This window comes from Lonchura striata, chromosome 9 (genome assembly GCF_050655825.1).
Source record: "Lonchura striata isolate lonStrDom1 chromosome 9, ASM5065582v1, whole genome shotgun sequence".
NCBI classification, from domain to species: domain Eukaryota; kingdom Metazoa; phylum Chordata; class Aves; order Passeriformes; family Estrildidae; genus Lonchura; species Lonchura striata.
In genome coordinates, this window is record NC_140711.1 from 16,965,009 (window position 1) to 16,991,790 (window position 26,782).

General features: G+C 37.5%; 2 protein-coding genes and 1 long non-coding RNA gene across 13 annotated transcripts in view; 2 read left to right on the forward strand and 1 right to left on the reverse strand.

Annotated features, from left to right (window-relative positions):
- The window catches only part of PLS1 (plastin 1), a 43,402-nt gene extending 25,888 nt beyond the window's left edge, over positions 1 to 17,514 (forward strand). For 5 of the 6 annotated variants that reach the window (XM_085587144.1, XM_021536934.4, XM_085587142.1 and 2 more), the window contains exons 5-16: positions 550 to 682; positions 1,582 to 1,663; positions 2,953 to 3,118; positions 3,214 to 3,356; positions 4,430 to 4,525; positions 5,680 to 5,875; positions 10,813 to 10,891; positions 11,937 to 12,051; positions 12,819 to 12,952; positions 13,853 to 13,976; positions 15,989 to 16,113; positions 16,579 to 17,514. In XM_085587144.1, coding sequence (XP_085443270.1) covers positions 550 to 682; positions 1,582 to 1,663; positions 2,953 to 3,118; positions 3,214 to 3,356; positions 4,430 to 4,525; positions 5,680 to 5,875; positions 10,813 to 10,891; positions 11,937 to 12,051; positions 12,819 to 12,952; positions 13,853 to 13,976; positions 15,989 to 16,113; positions 16,579 to 16,714 — 1,529 coding nt within the window. In that variant the 3' untranslated portion in view covers positions 16,715 to 17,514. Of the gene's footprint in view, positions 1 to 549; positions 683 to 1,581; positions 1,664 to 2,952; positions 3,119 to 3,213; positions 3,357 to 4,429; positions 4,526 to 5,679; positions 5,876 to 10,812; positions 10,892 to 11,936; positions 12,052 to 12,818; positions 12,953 to 13,852; positions 13,977 to 15,727; positions 15,867 to 15,988; positions 16,117 to 16,578 lie in introns of those variants that run through there. The other variant, XR_014957202.1, reaches the window with a different exon arrangement.
- On the reverse strand, positions 11,799 to 18,503 carry LOC146766638 (uncharacterized). 2 transcript variants are annotated; one of them, XR_014957203.1, is made up of 2 exons: positions 18,216 to 18,503; positions 11,799 to 12,147 (listed from the first exon to the last, which is right to left on the reverse strand). It is a non-coding gene; the product is annotated as an uncharacterized LOC146766638 (long non-coding RNA). The 2 variants fall into 2 exon arrangements; XR_014957204.1 differs by having other exon boundaries at positions 11,799 to 12,431.
- A 376-nt stretch (positions 18,504 to 18,879) lies between these two features.
- The window catches only part of TRPC1 (transient receptor potential cation channel subfamily C member 1), a 66,694-nt gene continuing 58,791 nt past the window's right edge, over positions 18,880 to 26,782 (forward strand). For 4 of the 5 annotated variants that reach the window (XR_014957205.1, XR_014957206.1, XM_085587165.1 and 1 more), the window contains exons 1-7: positions 18,880 to 19,124; positions 20,262 to 20,416; positions 21,638 to 21,739; positions 22,568 to 22,770; positions 23,321 to 23,452; positions 24,744 to 24,939; positions 25,866 to 26,202. Coding sequence is in view for 3 of the 5 variants with exons in the window: in XM_085587165.1 (XP_085443291.1) it covers positions 18,989 to 19,124; positions 20,262 to 20,416; positions 21,638 to 21,739; positions 22,568 to 22,770; positions 23,321 to 23,452; positions 24,744 to 24,939; positions 25,866 to 26,202 (1,261 nt within the window). In the remaining 2 variants the exon portion in view is untranslated. The remainder of the gene's footprint in view (positions 19,125 to 20,261; positions 20,417 to 21,637; positions 21,740 to 22,567; positions 22,771 to 23,320; positions 23,453 to 24,743; positions 24,940 to 25,865; positions 26,203 to 26,782) is intronic. The other variant, XM_021536928.3, reaches the window with a different exon arrangement.

Genomic DNA, 26,782 nt, shown 5'->3' on the forward strand with positions numbered 1-26,782 from the left:
CTGAGACTTGAATGACTGTTATCAAAATAAGGTTTCTTAGATACATAGTGATAAATTATGCATTGAATATGAAAGATAATTTAAAACTGAGATGTTAAACTTTTTCAGTTTCTCAAAGCTAAAGACAGCTCAGCAGTTCAGATCAGTCTCGAAAGGCAGCCAGTCTCTGAAGTCCAGCAGAAGGCTGAATGAAACACTGCATTTTAAACAAACAGTGCATGGAGTGAGATGTTGCATATTTCAGATGAGACATTTTTCCCTCTTTGTAATTGCTGAGAAACTAAATTTGAAGTCAGCCATGAGGATACCTTCCCTATGATGTTCCTGTGATATTCATGTTATCCTTCAGAAAATCACCAGTTACTTTGAGGGTGTAATGGGAGAAAGGTCAATCTATACTTAGCATTTTTTGTGTTCTTTCTCATTGGTCTGATTTTTTTAATGACTGACCTCTGTGAAACTAAGGGGTTTTGTTGCAGATGAACATGTTTGACCCAAGTATGCTGTTCATAGAAATATTAATCTTTTATTTTAATGCTTTCTTGTCAGAGGAAGAAAAAGTTGCTTTTGTTAATTGGATAAATAAAGCTTTACAAGATGACCCAGACTGTAAGCACCTCCTTCCCATGAACCCATCAGATGCCAGTCTGTTTAAATCCCTAGCAGATGGCATCCTTCTTTGGTGAGTCCAAGGCTGTGAGAAAGAAAAGAAATTGATCTCAAAGGTTAAATTCTGATCACAGTGACATGAATTAGAAAACTTTAGACAGGCTTGAACATCAAGACCCCACTCTTAAATATTTCAATCTGGGTGCAAGGTGGGGAAAATCTGTTTGCCCATAGAAATGTGATTTTTAGCATATTTTCTATGTGACTCTGTATATGTTATAGAAGCAGTTATCCACTTCAGACCCATAATTATACATGCCAGATATATGCAGGCTGTTTATAAAGGAGATAATTAAACAGTTCATAAATTCATTACTTGAAATAATTAAAAGAACTTGACTATTTTAAATATTTTTAAAAGTTACTAATTATAGTCATTAAATCATGGGCTATCAGGAGCAAAAATCTGAATTAAATCCATGGCAAAACATAGAGCATATAGTAGGTCCCTTAACTTTAGTCTGCTGTAACTTTCTAGTTAAAGTGGATTCCTGGTACTTAACACACCATGGTAACAAGGGATTAGCTGTTAGTATTGATGTGAATTAGTCTTTGAAATCCATGTAGATATGAGGTACTACAGAAATGCAGTGCAGAAATATACTGATTATACTACAGTTTTTCAGTAGAGACCATTTAAGTTACTTTGGTTTACAGTTTTAATCTCGGGAACTTTCTTTGACAGTTATAGATATGATCTATTAATTATAAAATGAAGAAGCAATATATTATCTGGAGCATTCTAAATGAATGTGCAGTTATTTAATAGGAGAGAGGAGATTTAGAGGATGGTCTTTTTTTTTAATCTTGTCAGAATTGTTTGCAGGTAGTTTAGTGTTAGTAGTTTATAACCAAATAATATATTTTCTGAGAAATTGAAGTTTTAATAAACTCTTGACTTTTCTTTCTTAGCAAAATGATCAACTTTTCACAGCCAGATACAATTGATGAAAGGGCTATTAATAAGAAAAAACTCACTCCTTTCACTATTTCTGTAAGTATTGCATGGATAGGAACTTGCCACAAATGAAAAAGTAAAGTATTTTTCTGTTTTAATGACAGTTCTCCTGGTGGAGAAAAAAAAAATTAAATGGTATGTAGTAAAAAAAATTCTGAAGTATGAGATTTTATTTTCTAATAAACTCTACTGTATTCTCCTATTTCTTAGATAATTTACAGAAAAACTAATTTTTTCTTGTTTTCCCTAATTCTCTCTCTATAAGCTATTTTTGTTTTGCCTTACTGAGTACCTGAAGAAAATAAATTTAGACTTTGAGTGGATGGCCAGATTATATTTTAGCCAGAAAGTAACTGCATGGCTGTATACTCTGTGAAAGGATGATGCACTTTCAGTACTGGAGAGCAGCTTTGACAGAAGATGAGATTTATTTTAATTGTGAATGAAGTCATGGGAAAGTCTGACAGAAACAGTTTTTAAAAACTAAGAACTTAGTTAGAGTTTAAGGGTACAGGTCTGGACAGGGAAGTAGATCCATAAGTTACTAACCCAATAAGAAAAAATTGTGGATGAAAAGCCTCCATTAAATGACAGACTTTTCATTTTAGGCAGTGACATTAAAATATGAAAAGTTAAACCACAGTATGTCCTAAATCCTCCAAGTGGGTTTTGTAATCACTATTTATTTAAAAAACATTTGTCAGCAGAGGTGATAGTGCATGTGTTTCTGTTGCCTCTGTAGATAATAAAATATGACACAAGAAAATAGTAACACTGGTGAGATCTGTCAACATCTCCGACAATCACTAGCTTTACTTTGAGTGCCAGGGTTTTGAATTGTCACGATTTTCTTATGCTCTTCATTCAATTACAGTTTAACAATTGCTTGAATAAATGTGTAAGATTTAAGATGGGATGACAGTGATGTCATTAGTATCCTGCACTGGATTCCATGCAGGAATTCCATATGAACGTGTTTTTCAGGATCAAGCTTCTGATATTTATACAAATCAATGCAATGCATATACAGCACATGCTAAGCAGCATTGTTTAATTTGTATAACTGATACTTAGGAATTGCAAAATATATTTTGATTAAAATATTCCTCAGTAATCCCAGCTGCAGAATGTGGTCCACAACTTTTTGGTGTGTCCATATTAAACACTGTCATTGTTTTCATTAAATTTTGGTAAGGTGCAAGGTAGTTCACAAAAACCTCCAGAGTGTAGTTTTCCATTGGAAGCCATTGAACTAATGCATTATTTCTTCCAAAGTTTAATATGAACAATCTCCCAAGTTTATTAAATGATGATATTCCAAATAGGAAAACCTAAACCTGGCTCTGAACTCAGCATCTGCCATTGGCTGCACGGTTGTCAATATTGGATCACAGGATTTGCAAGAAGGAAAGCCACACTTGGTGTTAGGACTCTTGTGGCAGATCATTAAAGTTGGCCTTTTTGCTGATATTGAGATCTCCAGAAATGAAGGTAAGAGTAATTCCAGGTGTAGCAATGCCAGCCACTTGGAATTAGCTCAGACCACAATAGCAGTGATTTCAGCTTTGTTTCAAACTTGCTTTTAGCTCTTATTGCCTTGCTAAATGAAGGGGAAGAGCTGGATCAGTTAATGAAACTTTCCCCAGAAGAGCTCTTGCTACGCTGGGTGAATTACCATCTGGCCAATGCAGGGTGGCAGAAAATCAGTAACTTCAGCCAAGACATTAAGGTATGTAGTTATTTCTTCTCATAATCAAACACTGTGGTATTAAAACACATATTGCATAGAAAAAAAATTGTCAGATCAGAAGAGTTTAGATAGAATACTAATCTGCTTTACCTGGCTGCAGGTTTATCCTGCATTTTTCAACATTGAAAGAGCATTATTTTGATCTCTTCTATTCAGTTGCTCATCCCCTGTTATTATCATATCACAGTGCAAAGTGAACATTTCCAGCAAGCTGATAGGGAAGTTCTGATGTTGTAAGATGGCTACTGGAGTTATTTAGGATAATTTGCACCACCTTACTAGCTGCCTAATAACTGCCAGTCACTGCTTTGCTGGTGTGTCAGCTGACTGCCACAGGGGCTGCAAGGTTCCTGGGGGCAGATGGCAGAGCTCCATAATTCTCTCTTCAGTCATTCTGCAAAGGCAGGCAGAGCAGTGCAGTAGCCCAGCTGATGAGAGAACACAACTTTTTAAAACTGAAAGCAAAGGGGGAAGATTCCATTAATGTGGTTAGACCTCCTTTCATTGGAGAAAACCATGTCCTTAATTGTAAGTTACATATTTTCGAATGCTACCAAGAAGGCTGTTATTAAAACAGACTGTAAGGAGGGTTTTATATGAAAACTGCTACTATGGTAAAAAAAAATGATATGGTTTTTAAGAGAAGCAGTAAATACTCCTAGAACTAGTAGGGGTTTATTTTTTCTTCTACTTTGTTACTGCAAAATGGATCCTTTTTTTGGGTGACTACATAAATTTATGCTGCTGAATATCTTTATTACAACAGTCTAGTTAATATTCAGCAGAATAAATTTAACTAGCATTGTCCAGACAAATTAGTAGATATTCCTTTTCTCTGTCATCTGGCTAAGTAAGTTCTATATGAAATAGGGTATAGTAAAATGGCTGTATGACATCATCCATATTCACTAAAATTAGGGTGCTGTATTTTTAACTCCTATGGCTTTTGGATTGGACTATTAGAGTAATAAATGTCGAGGGAAGGCTACATACTTGATGCTTTTTTTTTTTTCTTTTTTTCCTATTTTTTAATGTTACACTGTTTGTTTTAGGACTCAAGAGCATACTACCATCTGTTAAATCAGATTGCACCCAAAGGAGATGACCTTGAACAATTGCCTATTAAAATTGACTTTACAGGATTTCATGTAAGTATCCAGAAATATAAAATAGACTGGAATTATCTGAGACATCTGTGTATGTATCCAACATTCTGGTGACTAGGTTGTCCCTGAATCCTCTTCTGTTTCCTAAGGTGTGCAAAAACTTAGCCAGATTCCTCAGTGATATAAAAGCTTAAATGAGGAAAAACTTGAGTAAATTGTACAAACTGCTTAAACTGGATAATGCATCCTGCAGTCAAGTGTTTGGAGCTGTTTCACTTGGAGTAGTGTATATTGATTTTCAGTTGGGTCATCCAACATGAATATTACAACAACCTGCTCAGTTGTCCTCCTCTGGAATTCAGACAAGGAAGAAGAATAGACTTCAAAACCGTTGTTCCTTCCTCTAACCAAATAGCATGTGGAAACACTTGTCTAAGCTGCTTCATAATGCCTGTTGGAAAGATTATTCTGGGAGTGCATTTGATACAAAGTTGAACTGCATGCCTGAGATACCTATATATCAATCAGAATCTAAAGTATAATCTTGTTATTCATTATAATCATGAAACCCATGTGCAAAATTGTTTTCTTACATGTTTCAGGTCTCTTAAAATCCTTGTTTGCTTTGTTTGTTCTTGTTTGGGATTTTCTGAGAGTGACAGAGTAGAAGTAAATTTTTTCCATGTAATTTCCTATAGTTTATATGATCAAATTTTGTAATAAACCAGTATATTACTAATAAAGACTAATGAACAAAGCATAAGTTGCCAACTTACGATGATTAAGAGAAAAAACATTAAAACTACAAAGTTGGAAGCATTCAAACTCTTTCTGATTGTTTTGGGCATGATCTGGAATTACTTGAGAATACTAGCTTAAAGCAGTGATGGTGAATCTTTGCTACGTGTAGGAGGATACACAATATGGGAATCAACAGCCTGGAAATGGAAATCTAATCTCTACACTCCTGGCTGCAGTTGCTGTGATTCATGAGGAATGCTGTGCTAACAGCCACAGAAGTGAAGTACAGTAGAAGGCAGAGGGGAATTGTCACAGGCTGTAAGAGCTAGCTCAGGCATTGGCAGAATGAGGGAGGAACTGACGTGGGTCATTTAAAGATTTCCCTACCTGATGATTCAGTAAAATCTAGTACTAGACTTAACTGTAAATTAACTTCTGTTTGTTTTTCTTTTTAGGATAAAAATGACTTGAGGAGGGCTGAATACATGCTCCAACAGGCAGATAAATTGGGCTGCAGACAGTTCGTAACTCCAGCTGATGTAGTTGCAGGGAACCCTAAGCTCAATTTGGCTTTTGTTGCAAATCTTTTTAACACATATCCAGCCCTGCACAAGCCTGACAGTTCATCTTATGATCTCAATTTATTAGAAGGTACTCAACTTTCTAACTATACAGAAGAGAAGACTATTAGTAGTTTCTACTTAGGTATTCGTTCTAGTCTGTGATGTAGGATCCTTGTGTGGTGGTGCCTGTGTTTACTTTACTAGCAGCCAATATAAACCTTAGCAGAAAACCCCAGTAGCATGTATATTGTTCACTTGTGTTAGCCTGACCAAATGGTTATTCCTGAATAACCTTCTGTCATCCATTTGCAGGAGCAAAAACTGTCCTCCTACTTTCCTTTCAGTTTCCTGTGCTGCTTTCCATGCTGTTTATATTTGAGCTGATGTACAAATTCTAGCTTTTCTTTGCAGTGCTATCATATGTAACTGTAATAGTCCTTAAAAGTGGTTTTCACATAGTGCATTTATATATATGCGTGTGTATGTTTGCTGCTTTTTAAAGTAAGAAACTTTTTTCTTAAAGGCTTCTGTATCAGCAGCCTGTATTAATCTATGGCATCAACAGCCTGTATAGATCCTGTCATATCAGGGAATTTGGCCTTTAACTGTACGGTTCAGATCTCTAATGCCAGAGATAAAGAGATAATGGGTAACAATCTTTGGCTGTTGCCCTTGCTGTGGACCAGCTAATCCGGGATAATGGAATGGCTCCTACCAGTGTATTTCACAGTTGTTCACTGACCTCAAAGGAGTGTGAGAATCAGGGGTGCTGCACTCAGGAGAATCATCAGCAATGTTCACATAGTCCTCTGCACTGCTTTCTCGTGCCTTCCTCTTACTGTTCCTATCAGGTTTCCTTTCCATCTAGGTGAGTCCATCTTCCTTTGTTCCTGTTTTTTTTTTCATTATTTGTCTGTGCTGCTGCATCCCTGTGTCACAAATCTTGTACCTCTCAGAGCATTTCTGTTTCAGGCTTCTTGCTCTTCTAGCTTCAGCTGGGTGCTAGCGGTGATAAAGGTTGTAGAGCGCAGGATGTTGTCTTCCCTTTTCAGCTGTGATAGCAGTCCCTGCTGGCCACTCACTGCAGTCCCTGCTGGCCAGGACAAATGACTGAAGGAAAGGTCTGCTCTTCCTCTGCTTCAGTTTTGTTAGAAATGTCAGCTCTTGGAAATGTATATAGGAGCTGTGTAGAGGTGGAATACATTCCGTTCAGCTTCTCTGCTCTGAAGATAAAATTGCTGGTGTGATTTGAAATACTCAAAACTTGGTTAAATTTGGAAGAGTTTTCAATGGCATAGGAAAAAAGAGTTGAATTATTTTCTGGACTTTTCTGAAACATTTAGATGGAGATCAAAGTCTCAGCCAAACCAGTTAAAAAAGTTACAATCAACTGAATGCTAGACTGTGATTTTGTAATGATAAATACCAGCCAAATTTAACTTAGTATTTACAGTATATATTTTAGAGATGGATAATCATGCCAATGTTATCTGTTGAAAGAAAAGTAGATGACTCCTTTTTGCCCTCAAATAATAATTCCCTTGGTGTCAAGTAGATCTAAACTATCAACATAGTTATTTCAGCCCAAAGACAATGTTGTTAATGTTTTTTATCCTGTTAATGTATTATTTGTTTTCCATTAAGTTCTGTGTTTGTACTGATGTTTTCTCAAGCTAGTGATATACAATATGACATTGATTTCTTAATAGTTTCATCATAGATTGTCTGTTGAAATCTGACTCATAATTTATAATGCTTTCCTGTTTTGCTTCATGAAATGCAGATTTGACCCCTCCTAATGTAGGTACTGTATTTAGTACTTTTCTGTACTCCATAAAAGTGTTTATTCTGCAATTTTCCGTTCTTTTTTTTCCCTATTGTTTAGTCATCTGTCTTCTTCTGGTTGATTTTTTGCATTGTTCTTACATTTTTCTATTGTTTTAATATGCCATCATAAGTAAAAGGGAAGGGAAAAAGCCCCACAGCACATAAAACAAGGGCAAGAGTTGCAGTAAGTCAAATGCCATACAGGTATTTTGGAGGGTTTAGCCAGTAAGGGCTTTCCATGAACCAAGATGTCAAGCTGTAGGCATGTGTGAGTGAGTAGAGCTTCTTGAAAGTTTTCATTTTCCTGTGTACATTCAGTCTTTTCAGGGTCTGTCCCACCCGATCAGCATGGTGTGGCTGTCCTCTTCAGTTAAAGACAGTTAATGCTGTGCATAAACTGACATCCACCCTGATAATGTGTCTGGTGATCTGCACTGAAATATGGAGAGCATATCTCTCAGGAATACTGACATAGCAAAATGAACATTGGATACTGTGTGGGGGTGGAGAGCTCAGTTATTGCACCACCTTTGCATATTGCTGCTGATCTAAGGAGCCCCTCGCTTGTGGGGAAAGCAGCAGTTTGGAGTCAAAGTCACAAAGAAAGCTGAGTACTTGGGGGGAGGAAGAGGAGGGACTTGTGTCCACCCACTTTTCCTCCAGCATATATGTCCTGTTGCTTGGATTCGAGGCAGCCTTCATGGCTGCCACCAGAAGAGGGTTAAGTACTCCCACTTAGGCTGGCTGAACTTTGGATGCAACTGTATCTTGAGTTCAGTTGTGTTCCAGAGATAATCTTAGATTTATTCCAAGTTTCTTGGATTCTTGCTCCCCTCCCTATGGCTGCTCTCCACTCAGTTCCACAGTGTAATGATCTCAAAAAAAGAGATGGCAATATATATAAAGGATACTACCAAATTTGCTCCTCTCTCTTTTGTGTAGCTCTGCCCCCTTTCTGCAGTTTCCCAATGATTTTGGCTATCTGCTGCACCACTCAGCAGAAGATATGCTCCTGATAGGATCACAAGGTATATTTTGAATAAAAGAATAGAGAGAAAAAATCGGTCAGTTCTCAGCCATCTGGAAAACTTATGAAGACTCATGTATTGCATGATAAAGTGGCTTGTTTTGAGTGGCATATTAAATATATGCTGGGTTTAGTTCCGGGACTCTCACTTTCCAAAAGGGTCCTGGCCCAGCCTGCATGCTCTTGCTTCTGCTTGTCTACTTTGAATTCTCCTAACAATGTTAAGCAAGCATTTTAAAATCCTCAGTCTGAGTGCAGTTGCTGAGTATCTGGTTTTGTGGCTACGCTGTTTAGTAAGAGTTCACTAAATAACCTTGGTACTGTCTTTGTAATGGACAAGTATTCCTAAAAGCACTTTGCAGTCAGTATTTTAGGTACTGCAAATCAACTCAAAGCTCAGTAACCATAAAATTATTTTTAAAAGCACAAGGCACTTGCTTCAAAATACTATCATCTCAAATATATTCTTTAGAAACTTAAATTATATATCATTCTTGAGTTATGATTGTTTTTAAATGGAAAAACTGATATTTTTAATAACTTTGTCACAGAGTGTGGTTGTTCTTTTAAATTTTTAATGTAGCAAGAAATACATGAAACAAAGCTCTCTGATCTTGCAAAATAGTATTTTTCTTTGTTTCTTCTGTTTCATCAGTGGCTCTGTGGTTATTTTTACAAGTAAATATTTGAAACAAACACTAATTTGAATTGCATATGAAAAGAAAATTAGAAAATGTATCAGTAAGCTGAATATCAGCTATTTTATAATAATTGGAAAGGAAAGAACCTGGTAAGATGGCTGAAACTTTAAAAATAAAATTTATTCTCTTAGAAGCTGTAAACTATAGCTGAAATTTCTGAAGTCCAGAGCTTTTTCTATAAAAGGGTAAGAGACCTAGATTAAAATGGTAGCTTCTATCTAAAATTCAATGTTATGACATAGGTCTAGGCATGAAAAGATAATATTAAAGAGATTTTCTTTCTAGTCTAATGATAAATACATGTTTACACAGTAGCTTCATTTTACAAAAATATTCTCTAGTCAGTCTAGAAGTGCAGTACTAAATGAGACAGTTGTCATGCTATATAGACTTCATCAGACAAACGTGGTATTGTTACCCTCTAAGGAGCAAATGAAAACAGCAGAGAAAAATTTTGCTTAGATATTTGTGCTTCAGTCTGAAAAAATCTGCTCTTTCATTGTTTGGAGAGGTTTTCTCCCTCCTCAGTGTCTTCCCTGTTTTCTTAACTGTGGATTATCAACCCAGGGGAACAAAGTGATGAGGTTATTCCAAGCTTACATATTCAGGCTAAATATTTTCTCAAATGCTCCTCTTTGATGCAAAAGAAAACAGCTTATGCAGCACTGATTCACATGTATATGGCTACAGAGATGTTGTTAAAATTTAGGTAGAGTTATATGTAGAAAATTAATTCATTATTGCAAGCTGTAACTTTATAGAGAAAGATAATTAGGTTAGGACTCGTGATTGTAATAATAAAAGCAATGTATGTCAGGAAAGTGAAGATTGGGATTTACTTCTAATGAATTTTCTGCAGTTATTATAAGTAGAATTGCTAGTTAAAATTGTGAGGATAACTGGCCCCCTCAGCAGTATAAATAGCTTCACAAAGTTAACCAATACAACACTACCTCTCCATGTTTTCAGTGCAAAGAACTAAAAAAAAATGAAATCTGTTGTTTTGGGGAGGCCCTTTGCAAATTAATATTTACAAATTCTGTGAGGGGAGAGTGGAGTTGTAGTGCCTCATGTGTTAGTCCTGACTTTTAATTAAAATATGTTATTTCTCTCAAACTCTTGAATGCAGTTTCCACTTATTTTAGTTTCAGGAAATTATTATTAATCATCTCCATGATATATGAATTATGTGAAATATAACAAAAAATAATTTCTGTATTTTATCAAATTGTATTTACTGAGATAAATATAGTCTAATAATACTACTCCCTGTAGTTGCCCTGCCCTGTGCCCAGAACTGAGTGAATCTGAATTGCATAGGATTACCTTGTAGTATAGACTACTGTTTGGGAAATTATGAACTCTTTTTGGGGTGGGAGGGGGGTGGTGAGAGATATGAGAAGCATTTAAACATTGCTCATTAAAGTATTTTCTCCAATAACTTATACAGAATTGTATTTGTCACCATAGGAGAAAGTAAGGAAGAAAGGACTTTCAGAAACTGGATGAATTCACTGGGTGTAAACCCATATGTTAATCATTTATACAGGTAAGATTTTTTTTTTAAATAATTATTTGACTTCCCTTGGGTAACAGGGGAAGGAAGAAAGAAGAGGGGGATGTTGTATTTCTACTAGAATAGTGATTTCCAGGTTTCCTCTTCAAAACTGGTCTGTAGGAACACATTAAGCAGTATCTGACTTGAATATTCTAGTTATAATCTAGATAGACTAGAAAACTTAAGAAGGTTTAAATCTTCCCCCCTCACTCACTTGTACATTGAATTACATTTTTTAAAAGTTGAGATAATTGTATTTTATGATGCATCATTTTTATTTTTTCAGTAGACTGTAAGAAGCTCTGCAGCGTAGTATTCCCTCAGATGAAGGGCTTTATAACAAGATTTTTAGATGCTTCTGGTCACTTTCAAATTATGCCAGAGGTTGTTTCAAATCCTGTCAATAAAAGATGAGATTGAGGGAGCAAATGGGAACACCTGCTTGTATGTTTATTTACTAATTGGTTTCATTATTTCTGTTTTTTGACCTCCGTAAAGTGATCTGTAGGTAGCTTAATGTGAAGAATTTCATTTGTTAAGTAGTTGATGGGGATTATCAGTATTGCAACATATAATGGGAAAATAATACCTTTCCTGCTATTCTTCTTTTGCAAGATAAGTTAATTGGATTTGATTATTCTTTAGCAAAATACATCTGTAGGTATCTGCTGATAAAGCATGAGTGTTTAACATTTGGGAAAGTCCTTGGAGAACTAAAGCTAGATCAATAAATTAAAACTCTTTTAGCATCTATTTTGTCATGCCTACCTTATGAAAGTAATTATTTAATTGAAGCCAGTGACTCAGCTCGCTTCACTAAGATTTGTGAAACTAATGAAATTAAATGCAGAATTTGGTGTATATGATTGCAGGAATCAAGCAATAGAATCTAGGCCAGTTTCTTTACAGAACAGCACCAGTTTTTATTTAAGTGTCTGGAATTTTTCAGCAACTTAATTACACTGGTCTCAAGTACTTACTTTGGTTGTCAATCTGTGCTTTTGTGCTTAAACCAATTGTTTTGCTCTGGGTTTAGTGACCTTTCTGATGCTTTAATCATCTTCCAACTGTATGACATGACGCGTGTCCCGGTTGACTGGAGCCACATCAACAAACCCCCTTACTCACTGCTCGGGGGCAACATGAAAAAGGTGGGTGCATGCCCTGGGAGGCAGCCCAGCTCCACTGCCTCCCACTGTGCTGATAGCAGTCTGTGCTGTCGAGATTTCTGTGCTAATGACACAGTCCTGGGAGAAAAAAAAACGGAAAATATATTTGTCAGATGTTATCCCAAAGAATAAATATCATATACCACCTTGGTTTCTACATGTGGACACCTTTTAGCGATATGTAATTTATGGCCTGATTTGGCTCTAGAAGTGGAAGCTTCAGGCCTAACGTGGCTGTTGTTGCTGGATGCTCCTATACTGTGAGCCATTTCCTCCCAGAGCAGTTTTATTTGCTGCACAGAGGATTTGGGCAAGACTTGCAGAATCCAAAGTTTCACATAGTTTTGTGATTGTTGTGAAGCCTGAAATGTAGAGGATAAAAATTACTGCCTGCTTAAGAAGAACACATTTCAATATCTTTAAAAGTATAGTTTTGAAATAAATATATTTTATTCACTGCCTTAGTGGAAACTTGGTTTTCTCAAATGTGGAATCTTGCGTAATTGTACTTATAGTAAAAACTGTGTTATTTTAATCACAGTGTAGCTAGACTGGAAATATTTTCTCGCTTCAGATCTTACTGTAGGTAACAGTAATACAAAGTAATTTAAAATACTTTTAAAAAGTATTTTAAAGTAATTTAAAGTATTTTAAGTAATTTAAAGTACTTTAAAATACTACAGATTATAGGTCTGTATTGCAGAAATATTAATATGTTTTCATTATTTGCACACAAAATTTATTTTTAGATTGAGAATTGCAATTATGCAGTAGAACTTGGGAAGACAAAAGCCAAATTCTCACTGGTTGGTATTGCTGGACACGATCTAAATGAGGGTAATCCAACTCTGACTTTGGCTTTGGTATGGCAGCTGATGAGGAGGTAAGTTAGGCAGTATATTATAGATGTGAATATATGTCTGTGCATGTGTGTCTGTAAATCAAGGCAAATTAAGGGTAGTGTTCAGGTCACCCAACTGGTATTGTAGTGCGCAATCTCTAAATATCCCTATGCTCAAAGATAAAATTGTATATGTGTTTTGTAATTTTATATACTGTGCAGTGATTGAAACAACAATTTATAGTGACAATTAAAACCTTATAAACTAGAAACTGTGACTAAAATTATAAATCCTACAGCAAGTAAAAAGACCTCAACTTATTTAATGTTGTTTCCTTGTATCTTTCTGTAAGTAGAGATTAATTTAAATATTTGTAAAACCCAGGGAAGTGGTGATACATATACTATAGAAGTTAAAAAGGTAAAAAATTGTAGGCCATCACAGCTATAGTTACATTAGTATCATTAAATCAAAATGATGCTACTGTATTGAGCAAGTAAAAAATTATTATAAAGTGATTTCATTAAGGATTGTTTTACTGCAAATGTTTTTTCTCAAATTAGTTTTCTCAGACCTATCTCAAAACACTTAGTGATTTTTGTTCTCAGACTGCTGTGATTCAGTTTTTTCCCCTACTAGGATGGTAGGGAGCCATTTAAACTTAGAAAGTAAAATTAATTATGATGTACTGAGTAAAACAAATGCATGAAGATGATACAGTGAATATTATGACATTTGGGATATTTTATTATTTTATTCAGTAACCACTGAAAAAGTGATTTTAAATGCTATATAGTTTGTAAGGTAAGGGTAACTTACGAAGAAGAGTACTTGGCATTGTTACTGTAATGAAGTAATATTTTACCTCTGCTTGTAGCTTTGTAAGAGAAGTTGAGTTCTACCACTCATTTTAACTTGGGCTTTTGTTCTCTTCATTGAAGGTATACTTTGAATGTACTATCTGATCTTGGAGAGGGCGAAAAAGTAAATGATGAAATTATTATTAAGTGGGTGAATCAAACACTTGCAAAAGCAAATAAGAAAACTTCAATTATAAGTTTCAAGGTAATCAATTTTTTTTACTTTTCTTTCCACATACAGTAATACCTGGGATTTTTAACCGGATCTGTTAATGATTTGGTTTGAACAGTGGCTCTCCCATCGACTAGCAAAACTGGTTATGGAAATACTTCTGCTAGTCTTTGAATCTTCAAAAGTACTTTACAAATATATTGACAAGTAAAAGAATTTATAGTAGCTGCAGTAAGATACAAAGCAAAAAGCCCAAAACCAAAATAACTTTAAACTTTCAAAGGGGCTTCTAATCTGAAATTACCAGTCTTGGGCCGGGCATGTCGTATATTTTCCAGGTTTTTGTATATAGGCACTCTCATGCTTGTACAAACAAGAAAGACGATTTTGGAAATACCACTTCTCCTAGGATCTGGTTAAAAGGATGTTCTCAGTGTGACAGAGCCAGGAGAGGGAGCCCAGCATAGCCAGCGACACCTTGTGTCGTCCTTGGCACTGCTGAAGTGCAGCAGGCCGGGGGAAAACAGGACCTGTTCCCGTCCAGCATGTAAGAACATATTGATAATGAAGCTTTCCTTCCACATTACTTAAGTGTTCAAAACGAAAGAAGCCATATGTGTGTGTCAGGTGTGTTATTCTGTGCGGATCTCTTGCTCAAGAAATGGCTGATTAATAATGGCACACAAATGTAACATTCTTGTACAGGTTCATTTTATAACCTAAAACACTTGTGTCTCTGATTCAAAACAGGAGAACCTAGCAACTTAAGTATTCACTATGTTATGAATTTTAATTAGGTAAGCGTCATTAATCAAAAAATTTAGTAAAAATATTTTAATTTATTTTTAGAAGATAACTCAAGCTTTCATTTTCTTATGAGATGTTGTTGCTTCTCTTCTACAAAAAGTGTTATAATGGTGGTATTAAATAAACTGAAAGTATGACAAGAATCTGTCCCAGTATCTTGCCTTTGGTATGCCTGTGTTTTTGGGGGGACATTGGTTGTGTTTTTAAGGTCATTGAAATGGTGATTTTAAGATAATTCAACTGATGGTTAACCAACAAAGATAAGGATGTACTGATGTAAATGACACTTTTCAGTATTCATTTTTTACTTCTAATTTTTTACAACATTCACATAAATATTGCCTTTCACTGTTTGGGTTTTGGGATCACAATGGCAAGCAAACTTTAGAGAAGTGCCTTATATTTCACTGTGGACCATGAAAGCCAAGTTCTGTTGTATTGCCATTAGTTCAAACAGTAAAAATTATTAAGGTGTGTCTTATGGTGCTGGGGACTCCATGAATTTAATGCCTTGAAGCAGAATTATATTAGTATTTTTAGGTGTATAATTAGTGATGGCTCTGTGGGACTTCTCTGAATTGGCAGTCATAGTTCTGACCTGGTGACAACTGCAGCTGTGCCCCGTGGCTGTGCTCAGCCACTGCAGGGCCTGAGCCAGCCTCAGGGCACTGGCTATGCTTGCTTTGGCATCAGCAGCTCCTTCTCTGCCCAGACAGTTGGGATGGAATGATGGCAGCAGGAGGACTTGCTCTTTTAGAATCTCTGTGTATTAAATACGAAACACAGACTGCTCACGCTAGCTCAGAATACCATCTCGGTTGAAATATTATAGAAAGAGTGAGCCATAAACTACTGGAGAAAATAGTTCCATGGAAAGAAAACAAGGAAAATATATGTTTGGGGACATGTAAGGATCTTTTTTATTGTCTTAAAAGTCTGGTCCTTGTACTTCTGTCAAAATTCCCTTCCTTCCTTAGGGCTTAAGGAGGGAAGTTTGATTAAATAAATTTAAACCATGTGTGCAGTAGTGATACCAGCATGGTGAGCATTATAATACTGATGGAAGAAAAGAACATTAGAATTCATAAAGGGTGAGGAAAACCTTCACACTATGAAGTAAGGAAACAGGCTTCTATCTTTCAGTATGCATGCAAGATGTGCTGTAGGTTTTTTTGCATTTTGAAGATGGAATACTCAAAGCAGATTGCTTAAACTAATCCTGAGTCTTTTTCTTTTAGGACAGATCAATTAGCACTAGCTTACCTGTCCTAGATTTAATAGATGCCATTGCACCAAAAGCAGTTCGTCCAGAAATGGTCAAGAGAGAAGACCTTTCTTACCAAGACAAATTGAACAATGCCAAGTAAGTTTTAAATGAATGCTTCATTTTTTTTTCCTGAAATGCAGGAAATGCATGAATTCACAGTGTAATGCATGATTTATGGATTTATTAGGAGAAATATAATATTGATTTTTTAAAATAGAATATAAGTTATAATGTTATTTATTTTTCTAGTGTATCTAAAATAAGAACTAAAATTCACAGCTGATATGACCTACCACCACTGCACTGAAATTGGTTTCTTAATAGTTTACCATACCTCATACTGTTTTTGACCAAAATAAATGCTTTGATAACCAGTAGTAAAACATCTGCCAGTACACAATAATGTCCATTTTCTTCACAATAATGTCCATTTTCTAGTAGAGTCTAAGTACTGTTAAATAGGCATATACTGCTACTGAAATCTGATTTAGTTGTTGTGAATTTTGACATATTAGTAGAAGCCAGAAAGATAACAGTATTTGTTGTCTCTTGTTTTCCAAGGTATGCCATTTCAGTTGCTCGAAAAATTGGTGCTCGTATTTATGCTCTCCCAGATGATCTGGTTGAAGTGAAGCCAAAAATGGTGATGACAGTGTTTGCATGTTTGATGGGAAGAGGACTGAACAGAATAAAATAATACAGACATGTAATATAACTTTCTGCCATGTTAAGCACAATGAATGCCTCGCAGTTTACAGAGTTCTGAAACTTAGTATGAGAAATTGTATGCACAAATATCAGTTATCTTTTAATAATATCTTTATAATAGTTAATTTTCTTCAGTTTCATAACACATGAATTATTTATGGCTAATACGATTTTCAGAACATGTTCATTAGCAAATTAGCATCATAGATTTGTATTGCTTGGAAAAACCCATATGAATCAAGCTTCATTTGTATTAGTTTCCATAGCACTGTAAGAGCCTGCATTATTTTATATATGTTGTTTCAGGACCAATTATGAAACACTGTTTGATTTTTGTGGGTGTTACTTATATGTAGTCATACAAGTCTCAAGGTGCATTCCAATCCTGTTGGACTCCAAACTGCACAGAAATTATCATCCTTGCCTTATTCTTGGAGAGCTTAACTCTTGTTGGAGCCAATGAGTCTTGTCATTGACTTCAGAGCAAGTAAAGGTCTATGATAATGTCTGATTACTAATGAGTACTGATTAAACTGATGAAACTTTTTTGTGGGAATTATCTTTAAATATATGTAGTAGTTCTGTTACTTAGCAGAAACTTTTACAAACTATGTTGTATGAAAAAAACAGCAATAGAAAGCAGAATGTCCTGTCATTGTTAGGTCTGCCCATGTGCTAAGTTTTGCAGTTGGACTAAACAGCTGTTGGTTGAGTTTTTTTTAATCTTTTCATAAAATATTGTATTAAGAAAACAATAAAGAGCTGGCTAGGCCACTATGGAATTTCTCATTACTGTATTGCATTTCTTTATATATCATTTCTTTGATTTTTTAAAAAGTGTGTATCGTGTGCAGAGGTTTTGTGTAGAAAGATTGGTGCGTTGTCTGGATGAGATGAAATACGTATTTTATCTTGGCAATTTTAAAGTAACTATTTGTACTTCTTTTTCATCAGCTGTATATATTTACTTACCAAGCTGGAGCTGGATATTTAATAAAGTTGTTACCAGAAGCCAAACAATAAGAAAACTAAATCAAAATTAAAGATACTATTTTTTTAAGTATGAAGCTTCTACTTTCTCTCAGGTCCTGAAGCCAGTCCTAAGTGTGGCAGAACCGGAGAATCCTGATGAGCAAGCAGTTGGACTAAGTTTTACATCTTCACTATGTGTCACACAAGGTAGCAATACTAAGGGATGCATCCATCCAGTTTCTATGATATAATGGGATAAAGGAGACTGAAGGGAATTAAGTGCTCAGATTTGAAGCCATTAGCCTCTGCCTATTTACTGGTTTGCATTCTTGGGACTTGATTTACTTGGTTTCTATTCCTAGTCCAAGATGATGATAGAGATTTGTACAGAATTTGAGTTCTGGCAACAACTCAGTCCAAGTCCTCATTCAGGAGAGGCTATATGGAGACTTAGTCTGTATACTGTAAGAATAAATGATCTTTTATTAAATTCTAGAATCCTCAAGTACTGTATTTACCTGCCAGACACTTGGTACCTTACTCCATAAAGGCCACTATTTCCTGTTTTATAAACTATTGCCGTAGCTGTGCAGAGTTGCTTCAGAGTTGCTTTAAGGAAATGTTCATGGGCAATCCTTTGATGCTGTGATGAGCAGGGCCGTAGTTGCTGTAGCGGCGGGGAGAAAACAGATTTAAGGGCCGCCCAGGAGGTGCTGCAGCGCGCCCTGGCTCGCGGGCAGGCTGCGGCTGCCGGCCCGCTGCGGGGCGGGGCAGGGCCGCGCTCGGAGCCTGCGCACTGCGGCGGGGAGCGGCCGCCCGGCCCGGCCCTGCCCGGCCCGGCCCCGCCCTGCCCTGCCCGGCCCGGCCCGGCCCGGCCCGGCCCGGCCCTGCCAGCCCCGCCCGGCCCTGCCAGCCCCGCCCGGCCCGGCCCGGCCCGGCCCTGCCAGCCCCGCCCGGCCTGGCCCGGCCCGGCCCTGCCAGCCCCGCCCGGCCTGGCCCGGCCCTGCCCGGCCCTGCCAGCCCCGCCCCGCCCTGCCCGGCCCGGCCCGGCCCTGCCAGCCCCGCCCCGCCCTGCCCGGCCCGGCCCGGCCCTGCCAGCCCCGCCCGGCCCGGCCCGGCCCTGCCAGCCCCGCCCCGCCCTGCCTGCCCCGCCCGGCCCGGCCCGGCCCGGCCCTGCCCGCCCGCCGGGGGTGACCCGGCCGGGGCCGCTGCCCCGCTCGCCAGCGGGGCTGAGGGGCGGCAGCGGCGCCGGCTCACCGCCCCGCCCGGGTCCGCATGGGCCTGGCGAGCCATGGCCGCCCTGTACCAGAGCGCGGACCCGTCCGCCTCGGCCTCGCCCAACAAGCTGCTGGCGCTGAAGGATGTGCGGCAGGTCAAGGAGGAGACTACGCTGGACGAGAAGCTTTTCCTGCTGGCCTGCGACAAAGGTACCCGGCCCGGGCCGGGCCCCTCGAGGTGTCGGCCGCTCGCCCCGAGGCCGGAGCCGGGCCGGCTGTCAGCCCGGCGCTCCCTCCCCTCGCCGGCGGCGCCGTGGGGCACCGAGGGCTCCGGGCCCGCCGGCTCCTCCCGCGTTCGTGAGGGCGTTCGGTTTGTGTCGGGGCAATCTGGGAGGTGTTCGCTGTTTAAAGAGTCTCTGAGTAGAGAGCTGCAGTGAAATTGGGGCGTATTGAGACATCCCCAGGATAAGCGACATCAGTATCCTGCGCTTTGCACCATTGGTGGCGGATGGGAAGAGATTTGTCTTTGTAAAATACGCTGCTTGATTTAAGCCTGCATTTAGTTACCTTTGAGTCGAAACGTGGCCTTAAATCAAACTGGTCTTAAAAGATCTGAAACGTTGGTCTCCAGGACGTGCTTTTAGTGATGTGCTGCACGGCTGTGCGTGCTCGGGGCCTGGCAGGGCTGCAGGAGCTGCGTGCTCGCCCGAGCCACCTTAGCTCCCTGCCACGGGGCATTCCTGCAGTGGCATTCGTAGCGAGCTTAGCAGTTCTGCTCGGGGACTCTCGGGGGTGTATCTGCACAGCCCGTGCAGTCTGACCTCAACATCAGAGGAAGCCATGGCTTTCTCTCCTTAACTATAAATGGAGGTTCAGAGAGCTAAAAGGCTGCATAACAAAAAAAGTAACAAAACCCAGTTGTCTGTGTAGCAACTGGTTCAGGACTCTTCGTATGTGTTTTACTGTATTCTACATATACTTCTCCAAGTATTCTACACTGAGATCTGTCTTGGTTGTGGTATTCTGTGTTGCAAAGTAATTTGTTACCCTAGAGACAGTTTTGGAAAGCACTTGTACTTTTGTGTGTGTTTGTTGTTAGGAATGAAACTAAAGGGGTAGATAGAAATACATGTCCAGTGCTTTCCTGAAGAAAGTCTTCTGAAATATCTCTAGTTTTCTCCCTGATGAGAGAATGCTCATCTACCTTGACTTCTTACTTGTCTGATTCACTCAGTGACTGTTGTCAGCTATAGAATAGTGTCTTGTTTGATGGTAGCTGGTACTTAAAAGGATCCCATGCTTTTATTTCTTTATAATATGAAGTGATATCCCTACCTTACTTTGCAGGTGACTATTACATGGTTAAGAAACTCTTAGAGGAAAACAGCTCAGGTGAAATGAACATAAATTGTGTGGATGTGCTTGGACGAAATGCTGTTACTATAACCATTGAAAATGAAAACTTGGACATACTACAGCTGCTTTTGGATTATGGCTGCCAGGTATCCAACATATGGTATTAAAAATGTTGAGTATAGTCATATATCTTCTTTGTTAATCTGTCAGGATTTGGACATAAACACAGTCTTCCTTTTAGGCAGTACAATTGTTTTTCCAGTAAATTGGAAAAAGTAATTATAAAAGTGGTTTATTCTTGCAAGTTCACTTTTATTGGCATGACAAATGTATAAGTAACATTTTCTATTGTATTAACAAGCTTGAGTTTTATTTTAAATGTTACTCCTTCTGCTGATATAATGCATACATCATCCTCAAGAAAAAAAGTACGTGGTGTGAGTGCCTTATATTAAAAAGTGTAAAATGCAAAAATCCCTTTGGCTGTAAAGTATATTAACTTTTTAAATGGTAACACAGAAAACTTCACATTATATTAGTTGATTTTAAGTTAGGGCAAATATGCATTGCTGCAGTGTTTTCTTGTTAAACTTGATCAGTGCTTGATGGCAGAGCAGTTTCCTACCAACAAGACTTCCTTAAATGTGTGCAGCATCTCTGCTACTGCTGGGAGAGGTGAAGCTATGATATATTAAATATGTAAGGCAGGGAAAAATAGTATCTTTTGTTATATTGTTTGATATTGGGCATGAATAAAACCACAAGCTTTTCTGTACTTGAATTAGTGGCAGTAATAAAAGCTGTGTCTTTTTCTTTTATTTTTTGAGAAAAATTCCAAATTTTTGGAAATTAATCAAGAAGAATAATATCGACTGTAGGGAAAATGAAAAGTTGCTTATCTCAGCACAACAGAAGGTGCAAAAGTGGTTGGGTACCAGCCAAGAAAGAAAAAGCTTCTTTTCCTAGCTGTGCCCCAGAATTACAGGTGCAGGGCTGAAGTATCCCATATGCCTGAGCTGTGTTACATTAACACTTGCTTTTAATCTGTCTAATAGACCTGGTAAACTGGGTCTTTAAACTTAACTTTTTAAGTCTTCTGCATCATCTTTGTTGGCAAGTAATTTATTCAATTGATTCCTCTTCTGTTGATGCAGTGATGCAAATTGTTCACTAATACTATGTGAACTCCTGCAATGGCAACCTGAATTTGTATCCTGATCATATGCCTGGTAATAATACAGAACATCATTTTAGTACTTCAAAATTAAACTTAAAAATATATTTTTAAAATGCAGTTTGGTTTGAATTTGTCTCTGTGCTGTTTAGGTTGCTGCTGTTTTCACATATGGTTTGTTTTCTTTACTTAGTCCTCGGATGCACTTTTGGTGGCTATTGACTCAGAAGTGGTGGGAGCTGTTGACATTCTACTTAATCACCGACCAAAACGATCCTCCAGGCCAACCATTGTGGTTAAGTGTTGTTACTCCTTGACTTTTGGTTGGGGCTGTGAAGGCTGTTGATGTTTTTTGGTATCTGTACTATTTAAAACAGTGTTCTTAAATTTTGCATTTGTAAGGTGATCAAATGTGGACACCAGGGATTCTTTTTGTAACCTCTTTTGTCTTGGAAGATGAAATACATTATTTTGCTTTTTCACCTAAGGAATCCAGTGGCTTTATACCTGCCAAATACGTGCCTAGTTCAGAAGAGAAAAAAACCTAGTGGTTATAAATCTTTTCTAGTAGTCTGTTTGCAAGGTTGTTAGCAGCCTTGACATATAAAGTGTTTATTCATGTGTTGAATCTTCATAGATTTTCAGAGCAAATGTTCAGACTTTCACCTTGAAATTAATCAATTGAAGCTTACCTTGTCAATGCTTTAGTACCAAAAAGCTTTTGAAAACACAAAGTGGAGGTGGAGGCAGGGAAGGAATAAGGTGTTGTGTAACAGAGTATGGCACATTCAGGATTTTTTTTTTTTTTTTTTGCACTTAAATAGTAAATTACGTAATTTTTTTCACAAACTAGAGCAAAATAACAATTCCTAAGATCCTGTGTGTATTGGAAAAATAGGCAGTACTTCTGTGTAAATTAACCAGAAAAGTATCTGGGTCTGTTTTTCTTTTTTAGTATTTGTCTGACAGGTGTTTGAATGCTGTTACATATTTTTCTTTCTGTTCATGTTATGAAACACTGGAAAGTATTTTGAAGAAGTTCTTGATTGAGCAATTAAAAACCCCCTTACATGTAGTAGAACTGTAGGTAATAAATTTAGATACTTCCTACATTTTATTCCAGAAATTAATGGAACGTATTCAGAACCCAGAGTACTCAACAACTATGGATGTGGCACCAGTAATTTTAGCTGCTCATCGTAACAACTATGAAATTCTCACCATGCTGTTGAAGCAAGATATATCATTACCCAAACCTCATGCTGTGGGGTGTGAGTGCACACTGTGCACTGCCAAAAACAAAAAAGATAGTCTGCGACATTCCAGGTAAGACTTAGCAGTCATAAACCATAATAAAAAGATTCTTAATTCATTGCCTGGGTCACATTCAATATGTTTCCTTTTTCTTCTTAAGGTGAAATTTATGAGTGGATTCCTTTAATATATTGTAGCTCTTACTGTGAGGGGTGGTACTTCTTGGGCATGGGTTGTGCCTGAAAGGGCTGGTGGGAGGCAGTGGCTTTGTTCCATTTTGGTTTTAAACTTCTAGTCATTGTGCATAGTCACTGTGTGCCTTTCCTTTCTACCAGGTGTGTCTCAAACATTCTGGCTACCTTTGCTGTGGGGCTATAGGGACTATGCAAATAAAATTTTTCTCAACCAGTTTGGCTGATTTTGAATACTTAGGGGTTCTAAATATGTAATGTACCTTTCAGGACACCCTGCAGTTAATGCAGTTAGTTAGTGTTTGATTTAAAAAACCCAATCGTTTTGTCTTTCAGCTGGCCATTTCAGGCAAACCTTTGAAACAGGTCCTGATTTGGGGCTGCTAATGAAATAAAACATCTTTGTTTTATTTGCTGTTCTTTTGTTACAGGTTTCGTCTTGACATTTACCGGTGTTTGGCCAGTCCTGCCTTAATAATGTTGACAGAGGAGGATCCAATCCTAAGAGCTTTTGAACTTAGTGCAGACTTGAAAGAATTAAGCCTTGTTGAGGTTGAATTCAGGTAGGAATTGAAAACACAAAAAATGTTTAATATTTTTATATAATTTCAGGTGTAGAAATATGTTTGCATTAGAAAAAGTTTATTCATTTTTCTAAGTGGCGTGTTTAAACTGATAATTAGGCATAATAAGTTACATAATATAATTTATGCCTCCTTAGTAGTAATTTCGACAGTTTAATTACTTTAAATCCTTTTAGGTATAGACATTTTGATGTGTATAGTTGCACCAACAGTTCAAATTTCAGCTCTACTCTGCAAAAATAAACAGAAATTATGCTAAATGCTGACTTACTTGGAAATTATATACCTATTAATCATGTCAATGTCTCATTAGTACTCTGCACTTTTTGCTGTATCACAGTAGAAATATGCAATACCTTGTTTATACTGACCTGACTCCTGTTGGGAGTTGTTTTGGGTATTGTTTCTTAATTTTACTCATTATAAACCTTTGAAGAGTGCATATATTTAAAATGTGTATATATTTAAAATATGCATATGTGTGTAGAAGACTTAATGTTGAAAATGCTCTGTATGATGAACTAACGCTCAGTGTAACGTCATGTTTAAACAATGCAGATTTTTACCATTTTGTAACATACCAGCACAAAAGCTTTCCAAGAATGTGAAAGCAAGTCTTTATATAAGGTAAAATTCTACTTTCCTAAATACATGAATTTTCTAAAAAGGTGAATTTTCTGCATTTTAGCTGCCTATCTTTCTTAATAAGAGTTCAGTTGTTGCATTTTTGTGATAAAATGTGGCACTAAAATTGGATGTGTGCAAGGGGAGACAAGGAAATCATGTGGTTTCTTTTCATGTGTTTAATCCATTAATACATGATATTTAGTGAATAGACTTTAGTTTTCAGATGACAGAAATAAAGCAAAACCCCAAACTATTTCCTGTCCAATGGGAAAGTCCAAGTGATTACTTACCAGTGTCCTATTTTCTGACAGCTACACTTTCTCATGTCCTGGAAATAGGTCTGAGCTTTAATTCTGTGTATGAAACTCATGCCATAAGAATTTGTATGCTGTAAATTTGTTTGCCAGATTTTCTCTAGTGATCTTGCAAGCTGAACAGAAATGGAATTGTCATGTTACATGGTAAAAACTAACTAACTCAGAGTTGTCTTAGGAATGCTTGGATCTTGACATGGGATTTCTGGGGTGGTTTCTTTTAATTTGTCTCAACATAACATACAATCCCAGCCAAAAAGGGCTAGTTTGTGATGTAATGGAAAATACAGGATCAGTGTAATAGTACATACTGCTTCTGTGTGTTTCAGAAATGATTATGAGGAGCTCGCTCAACAGTGCAAAACCTTTGCTAAAGATTTACTTGCACAAGCACGGAATTCCCGGGAGCTGGAAGTGATTCTGAATCACACCTCCAGTGATGAACATGTAGACAAGCGAGGATTGTTGGAGGAGAGGATGAACTTAAGCCGCTTAAAACTTGCAATCAAATATAATCAAAAAGAGGTTTGTCTTTGCAATAACTTGATAGACTTTCCATATCATATTTTGCTAGTAATTAATTACTTTGTTGTTCTGCCTCCGGACACAGAAGTGGAAATAAATTTGTGGGAGTTATAGAAGAGATGGTAATATACAGGTATCAGTATGTGACACAGGGATGCTGAGGGATCCTTCAGTGTTTACTGTGGAGATGAATGTAGTGTTTTCTGTATTGGAGTATAGGCCACTGCTTTTTTATGAACAGCTCTGGTAGTGGTAATTATTTATTCAGTTCCTCATTAAATCCTTGCCTAGAGAGGCATGGATGCTTAGGTGCCAAACATGATTTATCATCTTCTCACTGGTCATTAACTGTTCAGCTTTGTCTCAGGCCTTGCCTGTGCTGTTCAGTAATTAGGTTGGACCTGTGCTGGTATAACTGAATAGCCCCTCTGTTCCAGAACAGCAGCACTTTTTATGCCATCAATATGCAACTTCCTCCATGCAGTAGGTTATTGTAATTTTTGTCCCTTCATAAATTATAACTAGTTTTCTGTGCTGGGACGCAAATGGATGTTGTGGGATTCTAGTACAAGGACCAAAGACAGAGTGAAAGTTTCCTTTTCATGCAAAATCCATTTTTAGTTAGCATTTGCAAAAGGAATTACGTAATTCTGTCTGTTCTACATGTCTAGGCTTAAACTGTTTGTGAAACTGTTGAAATACATTATAAGTCATAAGCTGTAGTTCTGCTTCATCAATCACGCTGAAGTATTTAGGTGTTTCTCTGGGTTTGAGCATAGCTTGCTTTTAGTACAGGGCTTGGAAAATAACTTTTTTTGTGCAGTATACATATGGTTAGAAAATTAATATTAATGATGCAACTTAGTAATGTGTGTGAAGAAACCTGAGAATGATTCCTTGTTTGTTTCTCCCCTCCTTCCCCCCAGTTTGTTGCCCAGTCCAACTGCCAGCAGTTCCTCAACACGGTGTGGTTTGGGCAGATGGCTGGCTATCGGCGCAAGCACACCTGCAAGAAGATCCTGACTGTTCTGATGGTTGGCATTTTCTGGCCAGTTCTGTCCCTCTGTTACTTGTTAGCTCCTAAATCTCGAGTCGGTCGAATAATTCACACTCCTTTTATGAAGTTTATTATTCATGGAGCTTCATATTTCACATTTCTGTTATTACTTAATTTGTACTCCCTTGTCTACAATGAGAATAAGAAGAATACAATGGGACCAGCCCTTGAGAGAATAGACTATCTTCTGATAATATGGCTTATTGGTAGGTATGATTTGAGTGGATTGCATGACAGTTTCTAAATACATAAAAAATATATGCTAAATATATTTTAAAATGCCAGTTTAATAGTACATCAGCAATACATAATAACTCAGTCTTTCCTGACCAGTTTTATAATGCTTGGTTGGAAAAGTAGTTAATAACAAAATTTGGACTTGCTGCACAGTTGGTACATGGCTTAAAGATAGAAGTACATGTTATGTGTGCTTATGTGTGCATGCTCCATCTTACAAAGAGATTGGAGGTGTGCATTTACCTCATGCTTGTTTCAAAACAGAAAAACAAATACTATTTTCCTATGTTATGGTTTTCTATTTCTGTATGTCATTGTCACCAGTTATCATAACTGTACCAGAAAGGCTGCATGTCACTTCTGGTTGATGCAGCAGAGGGAGCACAGGTATAATTTTTGTTGAGTTCCCAAGAACTTTTGGTTGAAAGTTCTTAACTTTTACCTTGTTTTTGGTTGTCTGGCATGCGATTGTTTTTACATTAAAATTTATCTTTCTTAATGTAAGGTAATTAGATATGTATGATTTGTTTAATTGGGCTTGTAAAAAGC